The sequence below is a fragment of the Metopolophium dirhodum genome, chromosome 6 (genome assembly GCF_019925205.1).
Source record: "Metopolophium dirhodum isolate CAU chromosome 6, ASM1992520v1, whole genome shotgun sequence".
Taxonomy (NCBI): Eukaryota; Metazoa; Arthropoda; class Insecta; order Hemiptera; family Aphididae; genus Metopolophium; species Metopolophium dirhodum.
In genome coordinates, this window is record NC_083565.1 from 4,493,350 (window position 1) to 4,518,726 (window position 25,377).

The following is a 25,377-nucleotide window of genomic DNA, read 5'->3' on the forward strand; positions in this document are numbered from 1 at the left end:
GAAGCATGTCAATACTTAAGCTTCATAAAAATATATATTAACAATCCACCATAACAACTATTTTAAATACTAATTGTTCTGCCAATTATATTATTATTTATATTTGTTTTAATTTCATAAACATATATAACCTACACCTACCTATTAGTTTATATTTTTTTATAACTTATATAAGTTTATTCTATTTTAAATTATCATAATTTTTGAAAAAATACTGTTATTAATTATTATTACCAACTTTTTTTTAGCACAATTTCTGCTTTGAAAAAAGTAGTTCATATCCGTGTACATTTCGTCATTTTACGATGGGATATAGGTACCTACCTATTACAGTATTATACAGTATTGCAGTATTGCAGTTTTACAGTATTATTTAAAAACAATTAATTATTTTTATGAAATAAATGCCCATATTTTTATTTGCATTTCCGGTGAAATTTTTAGAAAGACACAGTAGTCAAGCGATTCATAAATGTCTTGAATAATATATTATATCCCCTCTCTAATTGTGTTACCACATTCTGCATAGTATAGACAACAATTAATTTATTTTGCATTACATATAGTTATAGACGATAGTGATGGGTCGTAAAACATTTATTTTTTTGTCTTCTAGTCGTAATTACTGTTTATTAATTTCTATTTTCCACTATTATTATTTACGTATTGTGCTGAAAATATAATGGGTACGTATCGTCGTCGTCGTCGTCGTCATATTTCATATTTAAATTTCACCCAGCGGCACATCTGTAATTTTTTTTTAGATATCTTATTATTATTATTATTTAGGACTTAGGTGCAGTACGGTATAACTCCTCGGCGATCGTCAACGACTCGACGGTTACGTAGGAAATATTTATCGACACCAGAAAATTCAACACGTATTTCACGCGGGAATAAGGTCGAATTACATTTGTTCCAATAATCCGATCATTACATAGAACCTATTTATCAATTATGTTCCAAATGGGAACTAATTTGGAATTTTTCAATTGCCATAAATAATCACCCACCTACCCGCGCACTTAATTGTGTGGACTATATAGGATCGCCGCCACTGTGCTTTACAGTAAGTGTTCTTTAGTGGGCAACTTTGAATTGAATTTGAATTTAATGATATATTATTGTATACACAAAACGATTCTAAGCTGAGATGGTGCTTATAAATAAAAAACAGTGCCTATATATTGTATATATTTTTAAATAGCTATAATTAAAACTTATAATGCGAGGAACTTTGTGCTATGTACCTTCTCTTTTTATACTTCTCGACCAAACAAATCATTTTTAATCGACATTTTTTTTAAAAAAAAAGTTAGGAAAGCTCATTCTGCGAAATACATTCCCGGTTTCTAAACGTATTTTAATACAACGCATTAAATTATGATTCTATAATTTACAATTTATGTACAGTACCTAACTACGGACAATAAATAAATAAAAAATCAACAATCGTAACTATATAATATGTAGTTTAACTACACTATAATGGACGGACGAATACAACGGGGAGTTCTAAACATGTTTAGAAACTTAAAGTAAATTGAAGATGAACTAAGCGAAGTTGCGAAAATGGTATAACTTTTTATTTACCTAGGTACGAAACAATTATTTTAAAAAGTACTGGGATTTTTCAATTTTGACCTTCCAAAAATATAGACTTGATCCAATTTGCTAGGTACCAAAAACCTCCTTCAAAGTCGATGACCAGTGAATTTTTCTATTAAAAAAGTGTCTCCTGACACAAAAAAGAAACCCACACCATTGTGTTATCAATAGATTCATCACTACGCTAAAATCTAAAATCAGTTATTTTTCAAAATTAATAAATATTTACAATTTAATCACTAAATAGTTACAATTTCAAAATAATAATATAAAATATATTAGTATTTACGTTTATTTCTAAATTAGTTACGTCGTGTAATAACGTCTTTTATGGGATCGAATACAATTTTAATTTGGCTAAGGAGTATAGACTATAGAGTTTGACAATCCCAATTTTGTGCGGAAGTCCCGGTTGCGAATTTAGACAAGACAAAAATAAAATACATATATTATAACATTAAACATGTTATGGTACCTATAATTTACTGGTAATACGAATTTTCTTAGTTGATTTTTGCAACATTATTGAGTATATACGATTTGACACTATTTAATAATTATTGTTGGGGAACTTGGGTAACATATTAAATCTACAGACTTCTATACTACACTAGATAAGGAATTCATATATAATTAATTACAAGTGAAGTTAAGTTGTGGACAGCCGCCATTTTGTCGATTAGCAAAACATTTCATTCATTACATAGAAGAAGAAATAAAAAGTATGATCAACACGAACCGTGTTTTCGTCCTACTTCGCGCATGTACATCGCCTTGTGTTTTTGTGCATACTGCATTGCATAAGAATAAAAGAATACGTGTGACGTCGCCTAGGCTTATTGTTGGTTGCCTATATAAATTTTACATTGCCCCTTTAAAAAAATATGCGCAGTCTTATCATTGAGCATAGGTACCTCTTATTCCTTATACTATGATTCATTATACAAAATGTGTCAGGAATAACATCGTTTTAAATGGTAAAATAAAATAGTAAATGTAAAATGATTTATATGCATTTTTTTTTTTTTTAAACAATAGGTGTGCCATATAAAACACCGTAGGTACAATTGCCAAACGGAAAAGCTTCATTGTGGGAGTTCGCTATCTAGTAGTATGCCACTAGTATATAGAAATCTGTGGATATAGCTGATATATTATTATTATATCTATATCTGTTATCTGTGGGTTGGGCTGATACTTTTGGATTTCGATATCGGATAATCTAACATTCTTACGCAAGAGAGAAACGATAGGCGATTTGACCAATAATAATATAATGATATTAAATAGATATTGTAATATTGATGGCAATACTGTGGCTGAATCCAGACTGCAGAGGAAAGGATAATAACACTCAGGTAAATTACTTTTATAAACTCAATACATATTATATTTATTTATTAATACATTTAAAAATAATATAGGCGTACAATCTTTTTAGTTCGTTTTAATATTATAATTTTTGGGTTACTTAGGTAATTACTTTTTAATAAATCCATACTTAAAATCAAGGATAATAAAAATATAATTTGTTCTTGTTCGTTTGGAAGACACGCTTGGGAACAACACGGACAGCGGCGGCGTAAAAATACATTTTTTTCCGGAAAAAATGACTCCTTCCACCACAGTACCGCCGTTGATGATGAATGATTATAATTACTTATGACCGGACCGGTTCGCGCGACGGTACCTATTCGGGTAATCGGTTATTTCGGAGTTTCGGACTTCCCCTACGAACACCGGATAACGTAATTACGGGAATTTTGTCGTCGATAATAACAATATTACCCATATAGCAATATATTATTTTCTGGTCTATTCGTGTTCGGTTTCGGTGTGCCGTTCGCGTACTGCGTAGAGATTACTGTAGTAGTGCGGTGTCGGACGGACAAACAACTTACGAGCGGACCTCGGCGCTGTAGACGGGCTCCTCTGCTGAATTATATAGTATAGTTTAAATAGTATATAATATTATTTAGTTTAAATTTTTGCTTTCGGCCGTTTGAAAGATGAAAACCAACCAGAGAATCAATTTTTTAAAATTGTTTGCGCTGAGCCACCTAACTGATGTTCAGAAATCCCATCTATCGTACGCGGTACGCAAGGACATTGAAACAAGAGAAATCGCACGGCTATATAGTAAGCGATTGCGCCGTTGGCTAAAACTAAAGAAGCGGGGAGGACTTATAAGACCTAAAGGAGTGAGTGGTTTTTTTTTTAAATTTGTTTCTTACGTTACTTAAAAACAAACTAATTTTAATTATAAAATAATAATAATTAATTAAGTATTTTTAATATTTTTAATTTGTATAGATAATAATTAATTAGTAATGAGTAATTACCTAGTGTTAATGTGACCACTTAAGTCGTGGGTCCTCGCAGATATTTTATTTGTTTAAAGTAATAATTAACATTAATATTTTATGACAGAAAATATAATAGCTTGAAAACGTGCCTAATTGTATCAGATTAAATGCTAGGTAGCTCTCAAGTAAGCTTAGTAAAACATGATTCATTGTTCGGTAGTGGGTACGATAACATACGTTTGTTACGTACCGATTTGACTATTATAGACCTGCATATAGTCCGGCTATAAGACGTCGTAGGCTCATTATTGTTTATTTTAGTACACAGTTTTAAATCAAGTTTAAACATTTCTCGGATATTTATTTATTTACAATTTTATAACGACTAAACTTAACTAATGAAAAACGTGGGCCTAAGTAATCGGATTTTTTCAGGGCATTCCTATTTTCTACTACAAATCAATTAATTTTTAATGCACTAAATAAAGTTTTATAATATAAAGTGCTCTAACAAATTGTGCTTCGCTGATCCATGACACCGTGTCGATTTCTATTCTGACCATGATGTTTGTTCCGTCGCACTACGATGCGTCAGAAACGGCGAAATTCAAGCTGTTTTATTTTTTCACCTGACTCGTCGGATTTACGAAGAAGGTAGAACACAACGTTTTAGGGTGACTTTGAGGATTGTTCATTTGTGCCAAAAAAAATTGATCGGTACAGCCTATATTTTCGCCAAAATTAAAAAGTACTCATGTTTTTCCGACATTTTATATTAACGAATTGGTTAACGGTTTAATTCATTTATTTTAAAGACACCACGACGTTACGTTAGATTATTGCATAGACTTACTGAAAACAAGTTTTATCTCAGTTTTATTCGCGATTAATGATAAGATCTTATCTTCAATCTTGGTTTTATTGAAATTTTGTAGGATGTAAGTACTCCGTTATCGGATTTCGTTATTCGTCAAATCATCGAATAAGAACCATGACGGTGTGTTCTATCAGGCATTCGTTACGTTACACTACAGTATAATATTCTCGTCTGTACCTAATTTGTTTGTTTTGATTATTTTAATTATAAATTATAAGAATAGAGTTAACGACAGGGAAAAAATGGTTGTAGAAAATGGCCATAATATATTATATATTATATTGGCGTATACAGCCTGGATACCATATGAGCAATTTCAACTTTTGACTTGGGAGGGGGGGGCTGATTAAATGAAAGGCAAGCAGGCCATTGCATTATAGCATTTTAAAATTGTCTGTCCTAGGTTTTTGGTGGTCTACGACTAAGTTTGGGGGGCTTAGCTGTTTGTTTTTGGTAGATTTTAATAATTTATTATAATATGGCCATTGCGATTTAAAAATAAATGAATAGATTATAATGACTAACTGAATTATTTTACTTATTATGCATAGTCATTATTAAACTCAGGGTTGTTGTTATGTTAAAACACAATGTTTTAAACAACTTGTTTTGAACATTTTGTTCATGGTTTAAAACGAATAAAACATGTTTAAACAGTTTAAAGTCCAAGTGAATATTGTTTTTTTATTAATAATAAATAATAATAGATATTCTTTAGAAAAAAAGTTATTAAAGTATTAAATAATTATATCTATTACCATCCTTCATTTTATTTTTTTTTTAATTTTATTGAATTAATTGCCAATTTAAAATTTTTTTATAATGTGAAACAAATATGGTGTACCCATAAAATATGTAAAGTATAGTGTATAATAATTAATAAATAATGTAAGTACATAAATAGTTTCAGAAATATTTCATCGAAAACGATAGGAGTCTTTAATGATTAAATACTGACAGTTTCGAAACATCACTGTTGACTTTATTATAGGAATCAACTGAATGTTAATATATCATTGAGACGTATTCGAATATCGAAATATAATTAATTTTCGAGATTTAATCGAGAAACGCTATTTTTAAACGGGTTGGCCTTTCTCAAACGTTTAGTGTACACGGAAAGCCCATTAGTATTATATCTTATAACGAGGTGTTTGCCAAAAGCCGCTTGCCATAAGAACACTATTGTACCCAAAGGGTTATTTTGATTTCATCATTTAAAAAATGTTAAGCATGACTGGATGGGTGTCTCACCGTGTTTGTTTTCATCAATAACTTTTTTCTTATTCATATTATATACCTATTTTACGAATTTTAACTGAGGTTTTGATGACCATATCTGTATGACTATAATAATATATACTATAATATAGTATAATATAGTATACTATAATATATCTGAGAGACCCCACATTTACATTTTCGATATACTAAAATGAATACTAAATAGAACATAATATTATAAAAACACCTAACAATGTTTGTTCCTGACAAATGACAATGTTTGTTCCACCTAAAAAATATTTTCGTATTTCTCAACAAAAAAAACACAACCTACATGGACCTAATTTAAATCAATAACTTGTGTAATTTTCAAAGTTTATCTGGGTTTCTGGTAGGAGATAAAAAAGTAAGGTGAGTTATTTTGTTTTCCTCAAAGGGATACGCATGTCAAAAATGTTAAAAGGACGCCACACCCGCATATGTTTCTCCGTCATATAACATCGCAAATTTACACTCAGCAGATCACGTTTAGCTCCGTCAGTTTAAAAATTAGAGTGAATCAATCTATTATAAAACTTGATGGTAAGAACATAATCTGTGTCCGTATGTTCGTTTTTTACGATAGTAAAATTTTTTTATCAAATTATGCGTATATAATAGTGTAAATTAAAAATGCACGTAACTCACTTAACAACTGAGTATAAAAGATTTCAATTTTCAATATACGTCGGTCGTGACTTTCATTGGAGTGTGACTATGACAATGCAAAAGTTGGTGTCTTGAGAAAAAGTAAAAACAAATTGTTTTGGCCCATACTCTTCGTACAGTGGATATATCAATAAATAGTCAATACACAAAAGTCAGTATTCATAATAAATTCGTAAAGTACCTACGTATTTCGTGTAATTGATATCCAATAAAAATATAGTTATTAATATTATAGCAATAACTATATTATAGTCTGAAGTAGTGAAGTATAAATAGATATTATATTATCTTATTTCATAATATTTGTCAACAATGTGTTTTTCAGTAATGTAAATATTTATATTATGGAAAATGTAAAATGTATTTCGTAGTAGGTAGTTGATTAAAATCGTTATTAGCGTATTACCTAAATATACATTTATTCGGTTAATTATTGTCACTCGTAAGTCGTTAATAACGCCGCCGCGTCGAGTTTGCTTTTCTCTCAACTTGTTTAAAATCTAGTCGGATGAATTATTGTTTCTGTGAAGTCGTATTTTTGTTCAAGAGCTTAGAATCATTTGTACGAAACAGTGAAAATGTCTTGTATAGTATTACAGTCGCAATAATTTAGGTTAATTGCGAAAATGTATTTTTGGCACTATTCCTATTTTTTGTTTGTTTTTTCAAAAGGAAACGTTCAAACGTCGATTGACACTCACGACCGTACGCCATTTGCACGCTATTTAATTATATTAACAATTAATGCGTTCGTAAACAGGAAAAAGGTGATTACACTATAATATTATAAATTATAATACAACATTTAAAATTTGTTTTCTGTTTTCGCTACATTCATATTTATACATAATATTATTATATTATTATACGATACAGACGGCTATAGTCTATAGACGTCCGTAATCGATGCGACCCATGTGCTCGGGGTGGGTGTTATCTATCTCGTAATATTGCATAAACCGGTGGAATAAAAGACAATTTTAAAAAGCTTTCCGAATTTTATATCCGAATCAACGTAATTTATAAATATAGAGTTGTAATAATTAAGATCGCCCTCTAGCTTAGAAAATACGCATCGTGTAAATCACGAAGGCTGCTAATTATTTTCGAATAATCTAAGTTAACTGTAGATATAATACTATGAATTATGGCTAGGTATGATTACAAAAAACCAGTTTTCGTCCGGTCTGCGCATTTGCCCACTATTCTACGCACTAAACCATTGCTCGTAGTTCTCCGCATTTCATTGGTCGGCAATGTCAATAGAATATTATAGAAGCGGAGAACTACGCGACAGACGTGGCAAGGGTTGGTATGCGTATCACAAAGTTGTGATCATAACAATATTTATTTACTCGTGATATTATGAATGATTCATAATGAATCAAGTGGTTCTTAAAATGTATAGTTTTGTAAAATCTCGGTGTGTGCCACTCTTCGTCTTGAAAGGACAAATTTAAAACCGTCCAATCGACTAGCTGTGACTTGGTAAACTTTCCTATTTTACAAAATCCGTCAATTTCTGCGTGCACGTTACTTCTAAATTATTTAATATTTAGGTTTGATGATTTATTAATGTGGCATGTAGTTTTTTTTCCAGCATTATTTCATTTGGCGCCGCAAGACGTTATTATCTGGCGTCTATTATTAACCGACTGGAACGAACCGCCATCCACCGCACCAGGCACCAAATATCACTGTTGTGCTAACGACATTATTTTGTCCAAAATAAAACACACATAATTACTTCTACACACTGTCGACGTGCATCCTATTTGTAGGATTATCATTTTTTTGGACGGGATGTCTATAAACACGCGTTGTATTATACCTCTGTATTCCATTATCGACCCAGGTATATAGTCACACAAGGTGTATACTGCCGGCCTATAATTTATCATTGCAAAATAATTGCATATTTTTTCTGAATTAATTATTTTAAAAACTTTTCGTTTTAAAACAATATAAAATTTACTATACGTCTGTGCAACGTATATAGTATAAGTACCTAATGTATATGATATATTATAAGAGACGTTCAATTTTTTTTATGGTGTATAAGTGGCGGCGTAGAACATTAGTTATTGTTGTAATTAATAAGAAATCAATTTAACATCGAATATAGTTTTGTATTTGGTTCGGTTGTCATTGAAATGTCGTATATTTTGAAGATCGCCCCGATAAATCCTTATTTGTATTCTGCAAAATCGTCTTATTTAATACCTATTTTTGTTCTTTTAATTTTTTTGCATAAGACAATCATTTTAAAGAATTTAAAAAATTAGTATCGTTAATTTAGAAACAAGTCATTCGATGATTTCAAAATTAATCAAATTTTGAACTATCCTAGGGTTAAACAACGTCCAACGACGTTTGAATATGTTTATATTTGAAAATGTCAATAATTTATTTTATTAGATAATTGTTTATCTATGTAAAAAATTTGTTTTCGCTTGCACCAGGACAGTGGAAAAAAATTTAATAATTTAATGCGTCTAAACTGCTTATTAGTCGTCATCTATACTGAATTTCCGCATATAATATTAATATCACTAGTCGAGTTTGAACCTATCGTTCGGTACTCAAATGCTGAAATACCTTGCGTAGATGTTGTAAAGAAAATGTCAAAAACTTGTCCAGCGAATGTTTGAATTGTGATCGGATTAATATTTAAAAAATAGCGATAGCAAATTAATAGATAATACAAATAAAAACCAGACCTAACCTATGTAATATTAAATAATAAATTGTATTATTTTTAAGACTGATGTCTCGACATAAAGTTCGTATAATGCGTCTACGAGTGATGATAATATAATAATTTTTGTGACTTCATCAAAGAAATCCACACAAAATAAATTCATTAAAAACTCTGTTAACATTATGTTCCTGTAATGTGTACATCATCTGCAAGCGAGCGATCCGTGGTGGACCGATCGATCAAAAACGCCGTCGCCCGGTGGTCGTCTAATATCGGAAGAATTTTTGGCAAACACTTTTGGTAGGAAATCATTCGTTTTTTTACTGTAGACCGAACTCGTCGGCTAATATTATTTGGTGTCATTATTATTTCATTCATCCGTCGCGGTCCCAACCGTGAAATTTATATGTTTACACGTACCTAAGGAATATCATCATTATTATTATTATTAATTATACAATTTCGTCAAATCGTCCGAATCCACGGGTATTGCGGGTGCCAAAACGCTGGCGAACTGCATTTCTTGTATCGCCTACCCAGTAAATATAATATGTCGTACTACATAATATTATTATTGTGTATATATACTTATGCATCTAACGGCAGCCGTGTAGTGTAGGAACTAGGGGGGGAGGGTGGTAAAGAATAATATTTTTTTTTTTAGGTGACGCGTTTGTTGTGCGCGGGAGTGAGTTTGTTTGTTTTGATGTAGATCCCAAGTTGTGAGTGTTATTTAAATCACGGACGGTAAATTGAAAGCGCCAAGTGACACTTATTACCTATTCAAATGTGTGTTTCTTAATGGATACAAAGTATTATTATCTTTAAAACGGTACAATTTGTGTATAACACGAAAAATAATATCAAATACCCACAAGCATAAGCGCGCCAAATCAAATGTTGTTTCTTCTCCCGTAAAATGTATAGAAAAATGGAATAGCGACTGTTTTTCAAATAAAACGCCCTCGAAATAGTAAACAATTTTTGATATTTTAGTGTTTTCCTACTGTAGGTACTTGTACTTTTATACTATACTACTCGTCATAATAATATTTTACCTACATTTTTCCAAATTTTTCTACATAATATACGAGTATAGGTACTACTGAGCGTATACGTTAACTTTAAAATAATCTTTTTGATAAATTCATGACATTTAGGAAAAACCCTACTCATATAGTTTAAGTAGCTAATTAAAGACTACGAGTGAAAAAAATCTATTTTAAAAAAATATTATTTTTTTTTCGATAGCACGTGGGTGACAGGAAAAGAGAGAGGCGATTGGATTTTTTAATAATTTAATGACAATACCTATTTTTATTTTTACTGCATAACCGAATTGGTCAGGTTAGTAAAAGGTTTCCTTATCTAAAGATGTTGGTGAAGGTGAAAAATATCAAGTAAGTATTTTAAAGTTTAGGTGAACTTGATATTAACTCGGAAAATTAGTGCATGGCCGGTTATAAATGGATCACCCCATAATATGCACATGAGTATTATATTATTATTATTATTATACATCACTGGCGGCGCGAGTGCTCTACCGAGAAGTCATCTCCACCGCCGTGATCTCGACGGGCAATTAAACAGCGTCTAAAAATAAACGGGTGGCGGCGGGCGGGCGCACGCGCTGCGCATAAAGACCCGAGTCTCCGAGGGACCGGTGGGCATACGCTTCGCGGCTTCCGACAGTGACGTTTTCATACGAGCATTTTTTTACAATATTGTCATAAATTCGTATAGTGGTGCTGTGCGAGGCTTGGGTGTGAGGTGTGCGAAGACGACATCATCAAATACAGCCAGGAAAAATTCGAAGACACGCGTCGTGCGCTCGAAAACCATCATAACGATCTAAGTCTCGTACGGTTCATACATCGATATATTATTATTATTTTACTCTGCGGCGGACGGGACGAACGCGTGAAAAATGCCGGTAAGAATCTGCAAAAACCAAACCCGTACGACGTACAATATTATGTGTAGATTATATTCGTATAGTAGCAGTATACTATATAGGTAGTTTAAGTATATAAGTATACTTGCAAGTTGCAGTCGACCTCTGTAGTTCAATTTGGGTTTGGGGACGGGTTGGGTGGCTCGAGATATCAAAAACCAATCAATCGTTATGGCGTTAGAAGGAGAATAATATTATGTTGATATTCGAGATATCGAGGTACGAGTTACTGACGGTCGACCGTATGAATGATGTAGTATTGTTTAAAATATAAATTCGTGTCGAAAAGTATAAATATATCGTTTCCCCGTGGTGGTTAACTGCAGCTGCAGGGTGATGAGACAATACGTGACTGACACGGGTACTGTAATATTATTATGAGAATATAATGTAATTTTTGTGTTCTCGGCTAAGGTAAAAATCACAACGCCCACCGATCTAAAAGCTATACAATAGTTCTATTATTTCTTAACACCTGAACCACACGAGTTTTTTACTATGCAGGTAATATATAAAATAATGAAACAATGAATTTAACAGTTTTAGAAATGTGCGGCACCGTTGCTGTGATCAAAATTGTTACTTATTTGTATAAAATGTGTTCAAATTTGTTAAGAATTGACTTTAACCACTGCAGTATTTGAAATTGCATTTGCATTGGTAGGTACTTTGTAAAATAAACTTCATCAATCGGAACAAAGACTTTAAGCACACATTATTATTAATTTTAGACTCAAGTACCTATATATTATGCTGCAAAGTTCAAAATTATATCGTTAACAAAACGCTACACCGATAAATAACGCTTTCAGTGTCCAATACAGGAAGTACTCGTTATAACACTCGCTATGTATTACGTAAATCCTATCGCAGATGTTTAGTTAAAAAAAAATCCTTTTTACCAATTCGAAATGGAGAACTGATCCGTACGCCGGTATTTTAATTTTAAAGCAAAACAATACAGGCTTGGACATTAAAATAAATGATACAAAGTATTATTTTTCAGAAAAAATAAAATATTAACATTTCTCGATTATGTATATCAGTAAGTTCTTTCGATTCGATGAAATTATTTCATTAAAATATTATTGTTAACTTTAAAACCAGACCAGTGGAACTGCAGTTATACGGAGCGTTTTATTCGTACATACACATTAAAGTATATTATTACTATTGGAAAATAATGTATGAAGTCGTGACCGAATACACGACGCGTTTCAGCGTTTTGACGTATTATTTATTAATTGTACCTATAGCCAAGTGAAAATAAAAACTTTGTCACCCCATGTAAAAACGGCGACGAAGTCACGTTTAAAAATACAACTATTGCATTTCACAAGTATAGTTTAGAGAAGCGGTTTTAACGACTTCCGAAACACGTCAACACCCTGGCTGGCGCGCACGCGACCGATCAGAAACCACACGGAACACATTCGCGCGAGTATCATTCTGTCTGTATGATATATAATAATTTCGCGGAAAATCGAGGTAACTTCACGGCCGTCGCCACGTCGCAACCGCCATCAAAGGGCCAAAAATTAATCGGCGCTAGCTGTTTAATATAACCCATTAACGAGACTTGAATAAAAAAAAAATCCGTTTAAACGCCGAAAAATCTGTTATATATATATGTTATAACTCCTCGGGGACTTGCCAAATTTTTTTTTGGCATATCGCGAATAGACGGCAGCATCTCGCGCGTTTGCAACACAGTTTTGCGTTAACTTATTATTCATGTACGTCAAAAATATCCGCGGAACGAGACCGCACGATTATTTATGTACTTAAAACATGCGCAGCCATTCATTCATATTATACTCGACTATATATTACTATAATATGGCCGTGGGCGAGCGACGGTCTTTTCATTCATCCCGGAAAAATACGCCTAATAAAATATAATATCGCGCAATCATCTTCGACCAGTCCGCATTGAGGAATGCTAACCGTGGTGGGAGCGGGGGGGGGGGGGGGAGGAGAAGTTTAATCGTCACTAAAATATGTGTCTTATATAACGTGTGGTTGTGATTTGTCAAAACGGTGGTGAAATATGAGAATCAGTTAAGTCAGTCATACTTACCTACCCTTATGCGTCTTTCAAACGGCGCCACTCTGGACTTACGTCGTGAATTCAGTTCGAGTACCTATGTAGGTACAATATAATATGTATATAATGGATAATAATAATAATATGGTCGCCGTTGGCGGATGCATTGGCGTGGAGCTGACTTGCGGTTATCGAATAATCGATCGCGTTTCTTTTAAAACATGATAGGGGTGTACAACACGACGACGATATTATACCTTCTGCAGGTTTAGTCTACACACACACACACACACACACACACAGTGCTAGCTGGCATAAAAAAATTGCTATGTATTATAGTGTTACGTTTGCTATTGAATTTATATAATATATATATAACTGCAACGTCATAATATGTATAGGTATGCGCGCGTTCGCCTCTTTTACGACGCTTCTATATAATATCATACTGCAGCGGCGACTTGAAGGCGGCGGCGGGCGCACCTCCCTCGTCGCGCGCCAGTCGGACCACCACCCACTCACCAATGCAACGTATCTTAAATGTTATCGTCCAACGAGCACTGTGCAATATATTATCATACCTTTTATATTATACGATGTAGAGAACAACGCGAGCGTCATATTCTATATACAGTAGCAATACTGCAGAATAGTCTACGGTATTGTTGTTTTTCAGTGTTTTTGTGATGAACGAATGCGAAAAAATTGCGTCATAATTTCCACCGGGCCTAATAATATATAACAATATCAGATCGTGTTATAGACTTGAAACCTGCACGACTTGTCCAAACAAAATGAAAAAGTATATAGGTATATTATTTTTTACCGATACGCGTGGGCTGGTTTTTATTTAGATTTTTATTAATACTACCTACTATAATTCTATATTTCTAAAAACCATTAGAAAAAATTGTAATTTAAATTAAATTAAACTTTTTAGTTTTGATATAAAATTGTAACATCGCCCAATGTTTGCGATTGATTTGCGGTATTTTCATCGAACACAAGAATAACAATTTATTGTTATTAATCTACTTTTATAATAAATACAATTAAATTATATATTCTGTCTTTTATTTCTCTGCATTCTAGCTGCTATAAGTACCTAAAAAAACCAGAATCTTCAATATTTTATTTTTGTACGGTTAATTGATATTATAAATTAATATAACTTAAATTGTTTTCATTATTTTGGTTAGGTATTTATTCAAACTGTATATATTATAATATACGTTTTATACAATTTATGCTTGAAAAATATTGTGTAGGTATTGAACTTGAAAATTATTATTCAATTGTAGTACCACAAAGAAAATAATGGTGACTGAGTATTAAATTATCTCGCGGACCACTTAAAACGACTCGTGTTTATCCATCATAAGTCATAACAAACACGAATCAATATATATTAATATGATCATATTGTAATAATATCTTGATTTTTGCGTAAAACTAATAACTTTTTAGGAAGGAAAAAAATGGCGTGACCGACAACGTTTGTACCTCATTATGCCACCATATAATATTATTGTATACATTACATACGATGCGTTTTATTATTTTTTTTATAGATACCAACGTTTATATATATTATATTATACATATCAAACTTTGAACGACCGCCAAAAAAGCAAAGCGAAAGTCTGTTTTCGTTAGCGGGCTCATAATATGATGTATAATAATATAATACACGGCCCGCGGTCTAAAAATATAATCCCAAATAATAATAAAAAAAAAATCTCATTAAATCGAAACGATCGAGGGCGCTATGGAAAAAATACATACAATTTATATGTATAATATTAGTCCAAGGCTGGGCAAGTCCCATTTCAAGCCAAAATTAGTAAATTAGAACTTGAACAATTTACCGAATAATTTTCTAATTTTTTTTCTCCAAAACAATTTTAATATCGAAACTTGAAAAATCGTCTAATAAATTTTCGTGGGACATATTTTTGACGTCGGTATCATAACTCGAACGTCTCATGTAGTACACAAATCATTAAAAGACCAATATGTATATTATACAATTTGTTGTAAAATGTGAGTGTTTATGTGAGTAGTGGGGGCGTTACCGTGTGTTCTCGAAAACGTGGTACACAGAATGTGAAGTTGTTGGACGCTCGCAAAATACAAGAGTTAAAAAAATCGTAATTCAAAGGTATTTATGATCCAATAGCTTAATACCATTTCCCGCAAATACAAACATATGTGTAGGGTATTGAGTAATATAATGCTAACAGAGTGGTGTCCCCTGTTTTGGTGGACACACGGTGTGTATACCTATACCAAAATCTATTTAATGAAAAAACTTTTCTTTTTTTTTGGCAGACCAAAAACAAGGAACAAGAAAAGGAGATGATGGAGTGGATTGGCAATGTTTTGGGCGAGCCGATTCCTGAAAGTGTCTCGTACGAGGATCATCTGAAGGACGGCGTCGTGCTTTGCAACCTCATCAACAAGATAGCTCCCGGATCGGTGAAAAAAATACAGACCAAGGGTTCCAACTTCCAGCTGATGGAGAACATTCAACGGTACGTCGTTCTATATATATAACTCAAATATAGGTTATATATTAATATTATACTATGATTTATCGCTTGCCGGTGTGGGCTAAGTGTACGGACGTTTAAAAAAGAGAAAAAGACGATTTCAAGCATAGCTGGTACTTATAATATACTATTGGTATTATGTCCGATTGATGGATTGAATGTAAGTTATATTGAAATTAGAGGACGGCCACTGTCCATCAATTGTTTGTAAAAATCGTTCGTTTCACACGGGATTTCGGTTGAAGAATTCAATTTCGGGCTATCTTGCTGCTAATTTTGCATACACATTTTTACCATAAAAATATAATAGAAATAGGCATGTTTTTTATTTGTTTTTTTTGTTGCCACGCTGTGAATTAAAAACAAATCACATATTCTAGTCTTAAATGTTGTTTTAGATTTTTACCAATACAAAACTCATCATTTTTTTTTTTATTTTATCTAAATTTAATAACCTCAAAATTAGATTTCTGAGACCAAGTGATTTTTGGACGTCACTCCAACCTGGTAGTTACCGTTTTTAAAGTTGGCAACCTAAATATTGTTAATTGACAATTTTCATATATTTAATAATTGCAATAGTTAGTGATTGTTTTTAAATCCCAAAGGCCTTATGATATTTTTTTTTGAATAAATTGGGATATATTTCTGTCTCTCACCAGTCACCCTGCCTGGGTGGAGGGGGTGAGGAGGAGGCACTTTCCCATTTTCTAAAAGTAGCTAGGGTGGTCCAACCGAAAGTGGGTGAGAGGCTGATGAGTATATATAATCCAATTTGCATAAGGTACCTCACTATTGCGGTCCCTCACTTTTATATTTTGTTACGTTGAAAGATTCATTACAATCTGCATACATATATACTAGATACGTTCCAAAAAAAAAAGATCCATCGACTGAATGGACGACTTGATCGAAGTATACACTGGTTTTAAATTTAAGTTTTTCACACAAAATTAAGTTATCGTGTCAGTTGAAAAATGTCTGCGAATTCGTTGATGACCGATGAACACAGTACTATATAAAGTACTACAAATGCCAATCGAAAACTAATTAGTATAAATATAATCGTTATTATTTTCAATTGCCAGGATATCTATCATAAAAATGAGAAAATATTTTTTTACACAATACTCAGTCGTTCGTAGTTTATTGCTAGAAGCTAAAAAAAGTTACACACACATTGTGTATTGTATTGCAAATTATTCATGTTGTTACATAGTGATTCTTTAACCATTATCACGAATTGTATTAACGTTATTGAACATATTTAACATATTTCTATTCCGAAATAAGTATAGAATATCGTACAAACTAAGAACATAATATATTATTTAGAATAAAAGTAAAATCGTGTAATACGCTAATGCTCAGAAATTTATAATTTTTCATTATGGTTTTCCATTACTAATCTACCGCTCAAAGGGTTTTACCATCGGTTAAAATCGGTACTTTTTCACTATTATCATTTTATAAGCACACTTTTGATTTCATATTCCGAAGCAGATTATTTTTGGAATACTTCGATGTATATACTATAGTAGTGGCGTAACGAACTTCATTAACGTGTGAGGCACAATAATTTATATTACTAATTATAAATACGTATATGAATAATATTACGTATTTACTTGAATGGTAACTGAGAACGATTGGCTTAGTCTTGGTGTGTACTTAATAAATTATTTACTATGTGTGAAATGCCCCTAGTCTCCAGGGCACCCACCATCCTTTAATCTGAGGCACGTGCCTCAAATAAAGTCCTTCGTCACGCCACTGTACTTTAGGTAGTACTAGTATATATATAATATTGTTGTAGGTATACGTCATGTTGAAACTCGAACAGTTCTGAGTTTGATATTTTCAAAACGTCTACTCTATAATTCGACCGCATGCGCTTATAAACATATTATTATTTTTTAGATTTCAAGCTGCCATCAAAAAATACGGTGTACCGGAAGAAGAGATTTTCCAAACTGCCGATTTGTTCGAACGCAGAAACATAGCGCAGGTGACGCTCTGCCTTTACGCCCTCGCTCGCATTGTAAGTTCGTACCACCACCACATACTTAGTTTGTAATAATATGGACATGGACCTGCAGTTGTGCCTGAAACAAAGTTTGTATTTAAGAGGGTGCACTACTTGTTAGTTTTCTCCCTATGACACAACGCACCAAATTCACGTTCAGCAGAACCAACCTTCTTGGTTTTATAGTTAGAGAGAATTCACCTATTATCAAACCCGAAGTTAAGAAGAATAAGAACACAACCCGTTCCGTTATACGTTGGATATTTTTTGACATTTTCATTTGTATGTGAGTTAAGAGCGCGTAATTTATTACAATTTTAAAATGATTATATAAATTGCATAAAAATTACAAAGGTAAATTTCATAATAGATGAATTATTAAAATTAAAAGTAACAACACAGGGTTGATTCTGGTTAACGTGCATTTACTGCTACGTTGTGCTTGGATCAGACAGGGAAAACAAATTTTGCAATGACATCTTCTTAAGAATCTGTGCACCAGTTGCACTTGCATTATAGTTTTACCTTCACGGGTATGAAAATGCTTTTTCCCCAATCTAATTCTATCAGCATTGAATTACCACCATATACATATAAACCACGTTTGTAATATTGAAGTAATTATAAACTGAAAACTTATAATGTATTCATAATTTGGCAGCTGCAATATTTTATTTGTTTTATTTAGAATAATATATAACATTACACGTGCAGTTTATTAACAATCTTTACAATGATGACTAATTACAAGACATTAGTGTAGTACACAATATTCAAAACGTGTTATTCATAATAGTAATACAAATTTGAACATCAAGATTAATAAGCATTAAATTGTCCATATCTTTGTCCCCGCTATGATTTGTCAGGGACGCAACTGACCCTGATTATGCATATCCATCAATAACTATTTAATAATATTAATTCTACGCGTATTTGTTTGTAGACCCAAAAGCACCCCGAGTACACGGGTCCGGCATTGGGACCTAAAATGGCTGATGCTAACAAGAGAGAATTCACCGAAGACCAGTTGAGAGCATCTGAAGGTCACCTCAACCTTCAAATGGGATTCAACAAAGGAGCCTCCCAGTCGGGTTTGGGATCCTTCGGCAACTCAAGGCATATGTAATGATCAGCAACACGCCCCACAATTATATTATACATCTGCGTACTACTATCACAATGACATGCTATGATTATTCAATTATATTTTGTTACACGCGAGGAAGCGACATTTTTACTATTATTTATCATATATTTTTTTTCCAAAAAAGTTCATATTTATACACAGTTTTTTTTTTATTATTATACACAGTGCCTATATACTAACAAAATTAATTATTAAAATATATCAAAGTATAATTATTTACAAAAAACGTACATCTTCTATATAATATCACCTACTTATTATATTTGTACACCCTTTTGAAACCCTCAGGTTCATAATATAATGAGACTGTCCAAAGATTTTTGACTTGAATGATAAAGTCACTTTATTGTGCACTTGTGCGGCCCATTCTTGAACATGGTGCGTTTATCCGGGTTCCCTATATTCCTGTGACTGGGCAGCTCGAAAGGGTTCAGCAAAGGTCTGTTAAGTAGTTTATTACACATTTCTTGTGATGCTCATAAACATGCTCCGGTAATTACATCCTTGAATAGGATTTTGATAATAAATGGATTGGTCCGTCCTTGAGGCTGTACCGCTTTATGTTTCCTCAGAGCTCTTCTAGGTGTCTAAGGTCTATAATCAATTGCTCCCTTTTATATTCCTCATACTGTGTTTTAACCACCAACTGCATAATCAGGCTGGAGGCTATTAATGTCTTGCGCCTATGGAGATCCATTTTTTGTCAAATAATAGTTTGTCAAAGAGGTATGTATTAAAATGAAGCAATTTCAAGGTAAGAATTTTCATCAAAGTTCAAATGTTGATAAAATTGGAAAGTCAAATGTACAACAATATTTTTATCTCAAACGATTTTTGTTATTATTCAAAAAAATAATACTTATAGAAAGTTGAAATGTCCTACTGTTATTTAATTATGATTTTTTATAGGTACATAATGCAGTTTTCTAAATATTTAGACTAATCTTTAGCCATGTATACCATAAACCTATTAACAACCAATATTACCAATATTGATACCAATATTGATTCATAAGTAGAGCCCAGAACTTGATGCATTTCAGCATTTGCGTCCTTTTTCCTAATGCTGCCAACATTTAAAACTCACCTTTATAATAACTTAGCTTATGTCAAGCAGAATTCAATGGTATAAATTTAATTTTGAATTTTTTGGTATTATTGGTTGAAAGGTCATAATTTTTTTTTATTAATTTTGGTGCGTTTTGTACTTTTTTTATAGGCATTTTTTTGATTTAAGAGTTATGATATTACATAATGTTGGCAGTACATGTGAAAATTTGATACATACGTTAATAATGTCCACTACAACACATTTAATGTTAGAAAACATTTATGATTTAATATTTATTTGCTAAGTACCTAATTTAACTTCCTCTAACTTATACATTTTAATTAGTAAAAAAATAAGAAACAAGAAAAATAAAGAATATTTATTTTAAGCAAGATAATGTTCTTGTTCTTAGTATTACAATTGAGTGATATTTACTATCAACTATCGCCGTCGCGATGGTCATCAGTGATTTTGTCCTCAAAAATATATTCTGCGGGAATAATGATACCACCTAATAGAATCAACCAAATTTCATAATTTTTTATTTAATTGCTAGAGAGAAATATTCTACAGCCCGCATCGATCTCTGTTTTTCAATATTTCATTCTCTAACTTTATAATATGTCTAAAAAAATACAAGATAAAAAGCATTTTTTTTACAAATTTTTTAATACAATTATTTGAAATAAAATACAAAATCAGAGATTGGTGTGGGCTGTAGGAAGTCTTCTTCTTTCAGATAAATAAAAGAATCCGACAATTCTACAAAGCTTGAGCGTTATTCCCGTAAAGTCGTTTTTTTCTCGATATAATACACCCTATCAACCCCCCCCCCCCCCCTAAATAGGTATCAGGTAGTAGATTAGTGTAAAAGTCTTATAATTGAAGTGGCAACTAAAATATAAAATTTAATTTTCAAATTTTATAGAATTGTGAAAAATTTGAAAAACTGGTAACGTGACCCTAAAGACGAACAGCTAATCACTGATGTATTTCAACAAAAAAATATTTTTTTTGTAACTATATTTTTGTGTTTATCTTATAAAAATTTAAATGCATATTTTTGCATATTTTGGTAAATAAAATGCATATTTTATCGTTTTTTATTGCATACAAATCCTAGCCCTGGTCATCACCCATCTCTCCGCCCGTGGGACTGGCCGCGATAACGCAGTATAGAGGTGACCAGTGGGCCTTAATCACTTTGGCATCACGTACCACTCCCCTAAACTTATTGTAGCTTGTCTGGTGTTCTTTTTTCTATCGCCTGTATTATAATTTATCTGTTTTTTTACTAATTGTTATTGCTTTAATGCAACTTAAAGTGCTGCTCACTTTGTACCAGACATTTTGTTCAATGTGAAAATCTTAAAATTCAATACTTAAATACATTTTCTTTTTTGTTATTAGATCATATTTTTGTCAAAAATGTTATAAGTAATGTAATGTATTTTCATAAATTTGTTTGAAATATTCAACTTTTGTTTCACTATAATTAAGTTGTACTTAATTGTTTACAAAAACAAGAGATTGTATCTTTTTTTTCGTGTTAAGAAGTACCTATATTTTTATTTTTATTTATTTCAACAGAATAATGTTCCTTACTGAACATGCTCATATGACTTAACCAACAGTGTTTTGTTACATTACAAATCTCAATATACTATTAAGAAAAGATAATTCTTTGGTATACAGAGAACAATCCAATCTCGTCTGTAGTTAACAACCTACTTATAATGTAAAATTAACTAAACAAATAAATAAAATTGTCAAATCCATATTATCTTTATTTTCTTTAATATTTCTATAAACAATGTAATCAATTAGATATTCTAATAATGGACCGTTTGGCTGGTGACAAATACAATTTATTATTATTTAATTTACTTTCAAATATATTTTTTTTTTTACAATACAATTTTCAACTATCAAATCGCCAACAACGTTAAATAATCACTTCGCAGAATTTGTCATTCATTTGTTTATACAATTTTATTTTTTAATAATAATTAATGTGTCCTAATCATTAAATAATATGTACAAAAGAGAAACATGTTGCCCAAGGATAACGATTATCTTTTTTTTTTTTATCTTTTTTTTCTTCTTTTTGTTATTATTATTATATAATATGATATGCCAAAACGATTATTCGGTTAACCGACCGATTTGTGTGTATAACATATTTTATACCTATACAAGCATAGAAAAAGCAAATGTTTGCAAGAGTGATTGTATTGTTTTTCGATTAAGCGTGAGCGACTCCGAAATGTTAATAGAAAAAAGGGGTGGAAAAAAACGTACGAGCAACCCAAACTGGATGAGAAATATGCTGCTAACACGCTTATCCTCAAGGACGGGTACGTTTGTATAATATTGTCTTTTTTTGTTTTTATTTTTTACAAAAATTAAAAAAAAAATAGTACAAATATTTAACGCAAAAGTGATGTTCATCATCGGTCAAAATATCCTCCGGGTGGGGAGAGGGGATGGTAACACAAATTAGAATAAGAAACAATAAAAGAAAAAAAAGCATAAAAATAATATTCATATAAAATTAATAGTCGACGGGTACAAAAGGAAAAAATAATAATAATAATAATAATAAAGTCGGACGAAGAACGTTAACCTCCAACTATTAGATTAATAATAATGATAAAAAAAAAAATCGAACTTAATTAGAAGTTAAAAAAGTAAAAAATAATAATAAAAATAATAATAATATTACAAATAATATATATAAGTATAAAATGAACCGTGGAACACAAAAAGGTATTATCCTTAAATACATCAGTCGATGGATTTTTTTTTTTATACAACGATATCGAGTCACTATGAGTTTAAAAATTGTCTAAATATACACGTTACGAAAGTTTTCGGTCTATACACGATCCCTAGAAAAATTGTCGATACATACACAGCACACACACGTCATGTAAGGTATACATAATACTATTATCATATCGTTATTATCACGTGTAACGTTGATAATATAATATTATGCGTGAAATAAAACCGTACGGTATAGCTGCTGATGATTGCAGTACGACGCATCGATAATTATTATACCGGGGTGGTTATGTTTTGATCAGTACCACAGCACTCGGTTCGAACCGCGAATCGGCCAACGGTCGGGAGAGAAGAGGTAGTCGTCATTCGTCTTCGCTACGCGAGTCGAGTAATAAAAAACGAATAAAAAAACTTAGAAAAAAAAGTATAGGGCATTAAGTACAAAAAGAGCGGTCGACCCCGTTCACGCGTATTATACTATTTGCATAATATCGTAATAATAATAATATTATTATCACGACTAATACACAATATTTTAAAAGCACGCGTACATGGCGAGGCATAAAAGGCATTTCTCACCCCCCCCCCCCCCCCCCCAAACGCGTTACATACACGTGTGCGATTGTGTGTTCGTAGTGCGAGTGAGTATGTTTGTATGTATGTGATGTGTTTCGAGACTAGATTTTTTACAACAGACGGACACTGCAGACACTAAATTGTGTGCGAGTGCGCATATAAGACTATTACATTATACATACGTTATAGTATAGTACGTCTATATATACAGCCGACTAAAATAATAATAATAATAATAATAATTTTAATAATTATAATAGTAATAATAATATAGTATTAATAATCTATATGTGGCGGCGGCGACGGCGGCGTTCCGGTTGTCCACGTGCGCGTTTGCAAACGTAATAGTATTTGTATTACATTTTATTTTCTCAAACCGCGTGCTCAGTGTAGGTGAACACGTCTGGCCTGTCTCAGTCGGAGTATTGGTCGAAAGACCCCAAGTACTCGAGGGCCGCCTGATAGCAGAACTGGTACTGTTCCTGCGAGTGAGAGAAACAAAAAAAATAGGTTAGGGCGGTGGTGCAATTCGAACCAAATTTTTTTTAATAGAAATGCCAAAATTCTAGCAGGACACGGGTTTTTAATCGTACCTACCAGGTAACGATTTAGTAGTACTCTTTTCTTCGTCACAGCAAATACAATGTATTTTATGGATGGGGTTGAAGGATTATATAAGCACATAATTATTGTTGAAATTAATTAAACAAATTGGAAAGTTGGAAGTTGGAAACAGGTTTTTAAAAGCATACCACTTATTTACTTCCTTATTAATTTATAATATACTATGCTATTATGCATTGGCCATCGGTTGTACCACCAATTTGTAAGCTTTATAACATGAAAATGAGACGCAACAAAAAAATAGAGGTGCCTAAGTATATCCTATCACTCCCCAAATGGGAGGGGGTTAGTATTACAGTGATTAGGGAGATGAAAATTTGTATATAATGTTGTAACGTTTATATAATAATTTTTGCAGTAAGACCAACCTCCGTCTGAACCATGGCCGGACGCTGCGTCCGCAAAATCCGGATCGTCTGGAAGAGATCGATTACGCCCTCGCATTGCATCCGCTCCAACACGATGCTCAGTGACACGAACACACCCGTCCTGCCCACGCCGCCGCTGTAAATTTATTTTTACCTTAGTTCAAATAAATGTATCGATTTTCACCGGAAATGGTGGTGTATAGTTATTTAATGTTATTTTAAGTCATCCTCGTCTTACACCGGACGAACACTTAACACAATTTTATAATTTCATCATGAACACAACTTAATTTGAATAAAATATTTTTATTTTTAAATATTCAATTATTGTTATTTTTTTCTATGTTTATACCTGCAATGGACGGTGATCGGACCTTCTTGTCCGAATTGCTCTTTCGTCTTGTGCACTTGTCCGATAAAGTCTATAAACCCTTCGGCCGACTTGGGCACGCCCTGTTCCGGCCAGTCGGTGAACTGGAATTGCCTGACGGTCCGCGAACCGTTATCGATCGTGTCGGTCACCTTGAACTCCCTGAGTATGTACTGCGGCATGTTGTATTCGGTTATGGGCTCGACGACGAACGTGTCGTACCGGACGGACCGTTCGGACGGCCAGTACTGGTAGCATTTCTCCTGTAAAGCATTCAAAAATAAATTATTTGACCATGATTTGACTGCGTGGGAACTATTTGTATAAACACTCGAGACTCTATGCAAGACGGGAACTCCGACCACTTCCCCTACCCACAGAAACTATACTTGTACAATGTACAGGGTGTATTACAATTCACAAATATCTGACATATTTAAACGTAAAA

At 32.4% G+C, this 25,377-nt stretch overlaps 2 protein-coding genes across 3 annotated transcripts in view; one reads left to right on the forward strand and one right to left on the reverse strand.

Annotated features, from left to right (window-relative positions):
• The first annotated feature begins 3,455 nt into the window (after window positions 1-3,455).
• On the forward strand, window positions 3,456-19,379 carry LOC132946172 (myophilin). 2 transcript variants are annotated; one of them, XM_061016032.1, is made up of 4 exons: window positions 3,456-3,809; window positions 15,757-15,959; window positions 17,898-18,018; window positions 18,950-19,379. In XM_061016032.1, the coding sequence occupies exons 1-4, from the start codon at window positions 3,618-3,620 to the stop codon at window positions 19,130-19,132; spliced, it is 699 nt and encodes a 232-aa protein (XP_060872015.1). In that variant the 5' UTR covers window positions 3,456-3,617; the 3' UTR covers window positions 19,133-19,379. The 2 variants fall into 2 exon arrangements, with proteins under 2 accessions (XP_060872015.1, XP_060872016.1); XM_061016033.1 differs by lacking the exon at window positions 3,456-3,809 and adding an exon at window positions 11,076-11,357.
• Window positions 19,380-21,965: 2,586 nt separating this feature from the next.
• Window positions 21,966-25,377, reverse strand: part of LOC132946171 (tyrosine-protein phosphatase Lar-like) — a 156,203-nt gene continuing 152,791 nt past the window's right edge. Inside the window, 3 exon segments of the mRNA XM_061016031.1 lie at window positions 21,966-24,049; window positions 24,560-24,695; window positions 24,912-25,192. Of these exon segments, the coding sequence (XP_060872014.1) occupies window positions 23,981-24,049; window positions 24,560-24,695; window positions 24,912-25,192 (486 nt within the window). The 3' untranslated portion in view covers window positions 21,966-23,980.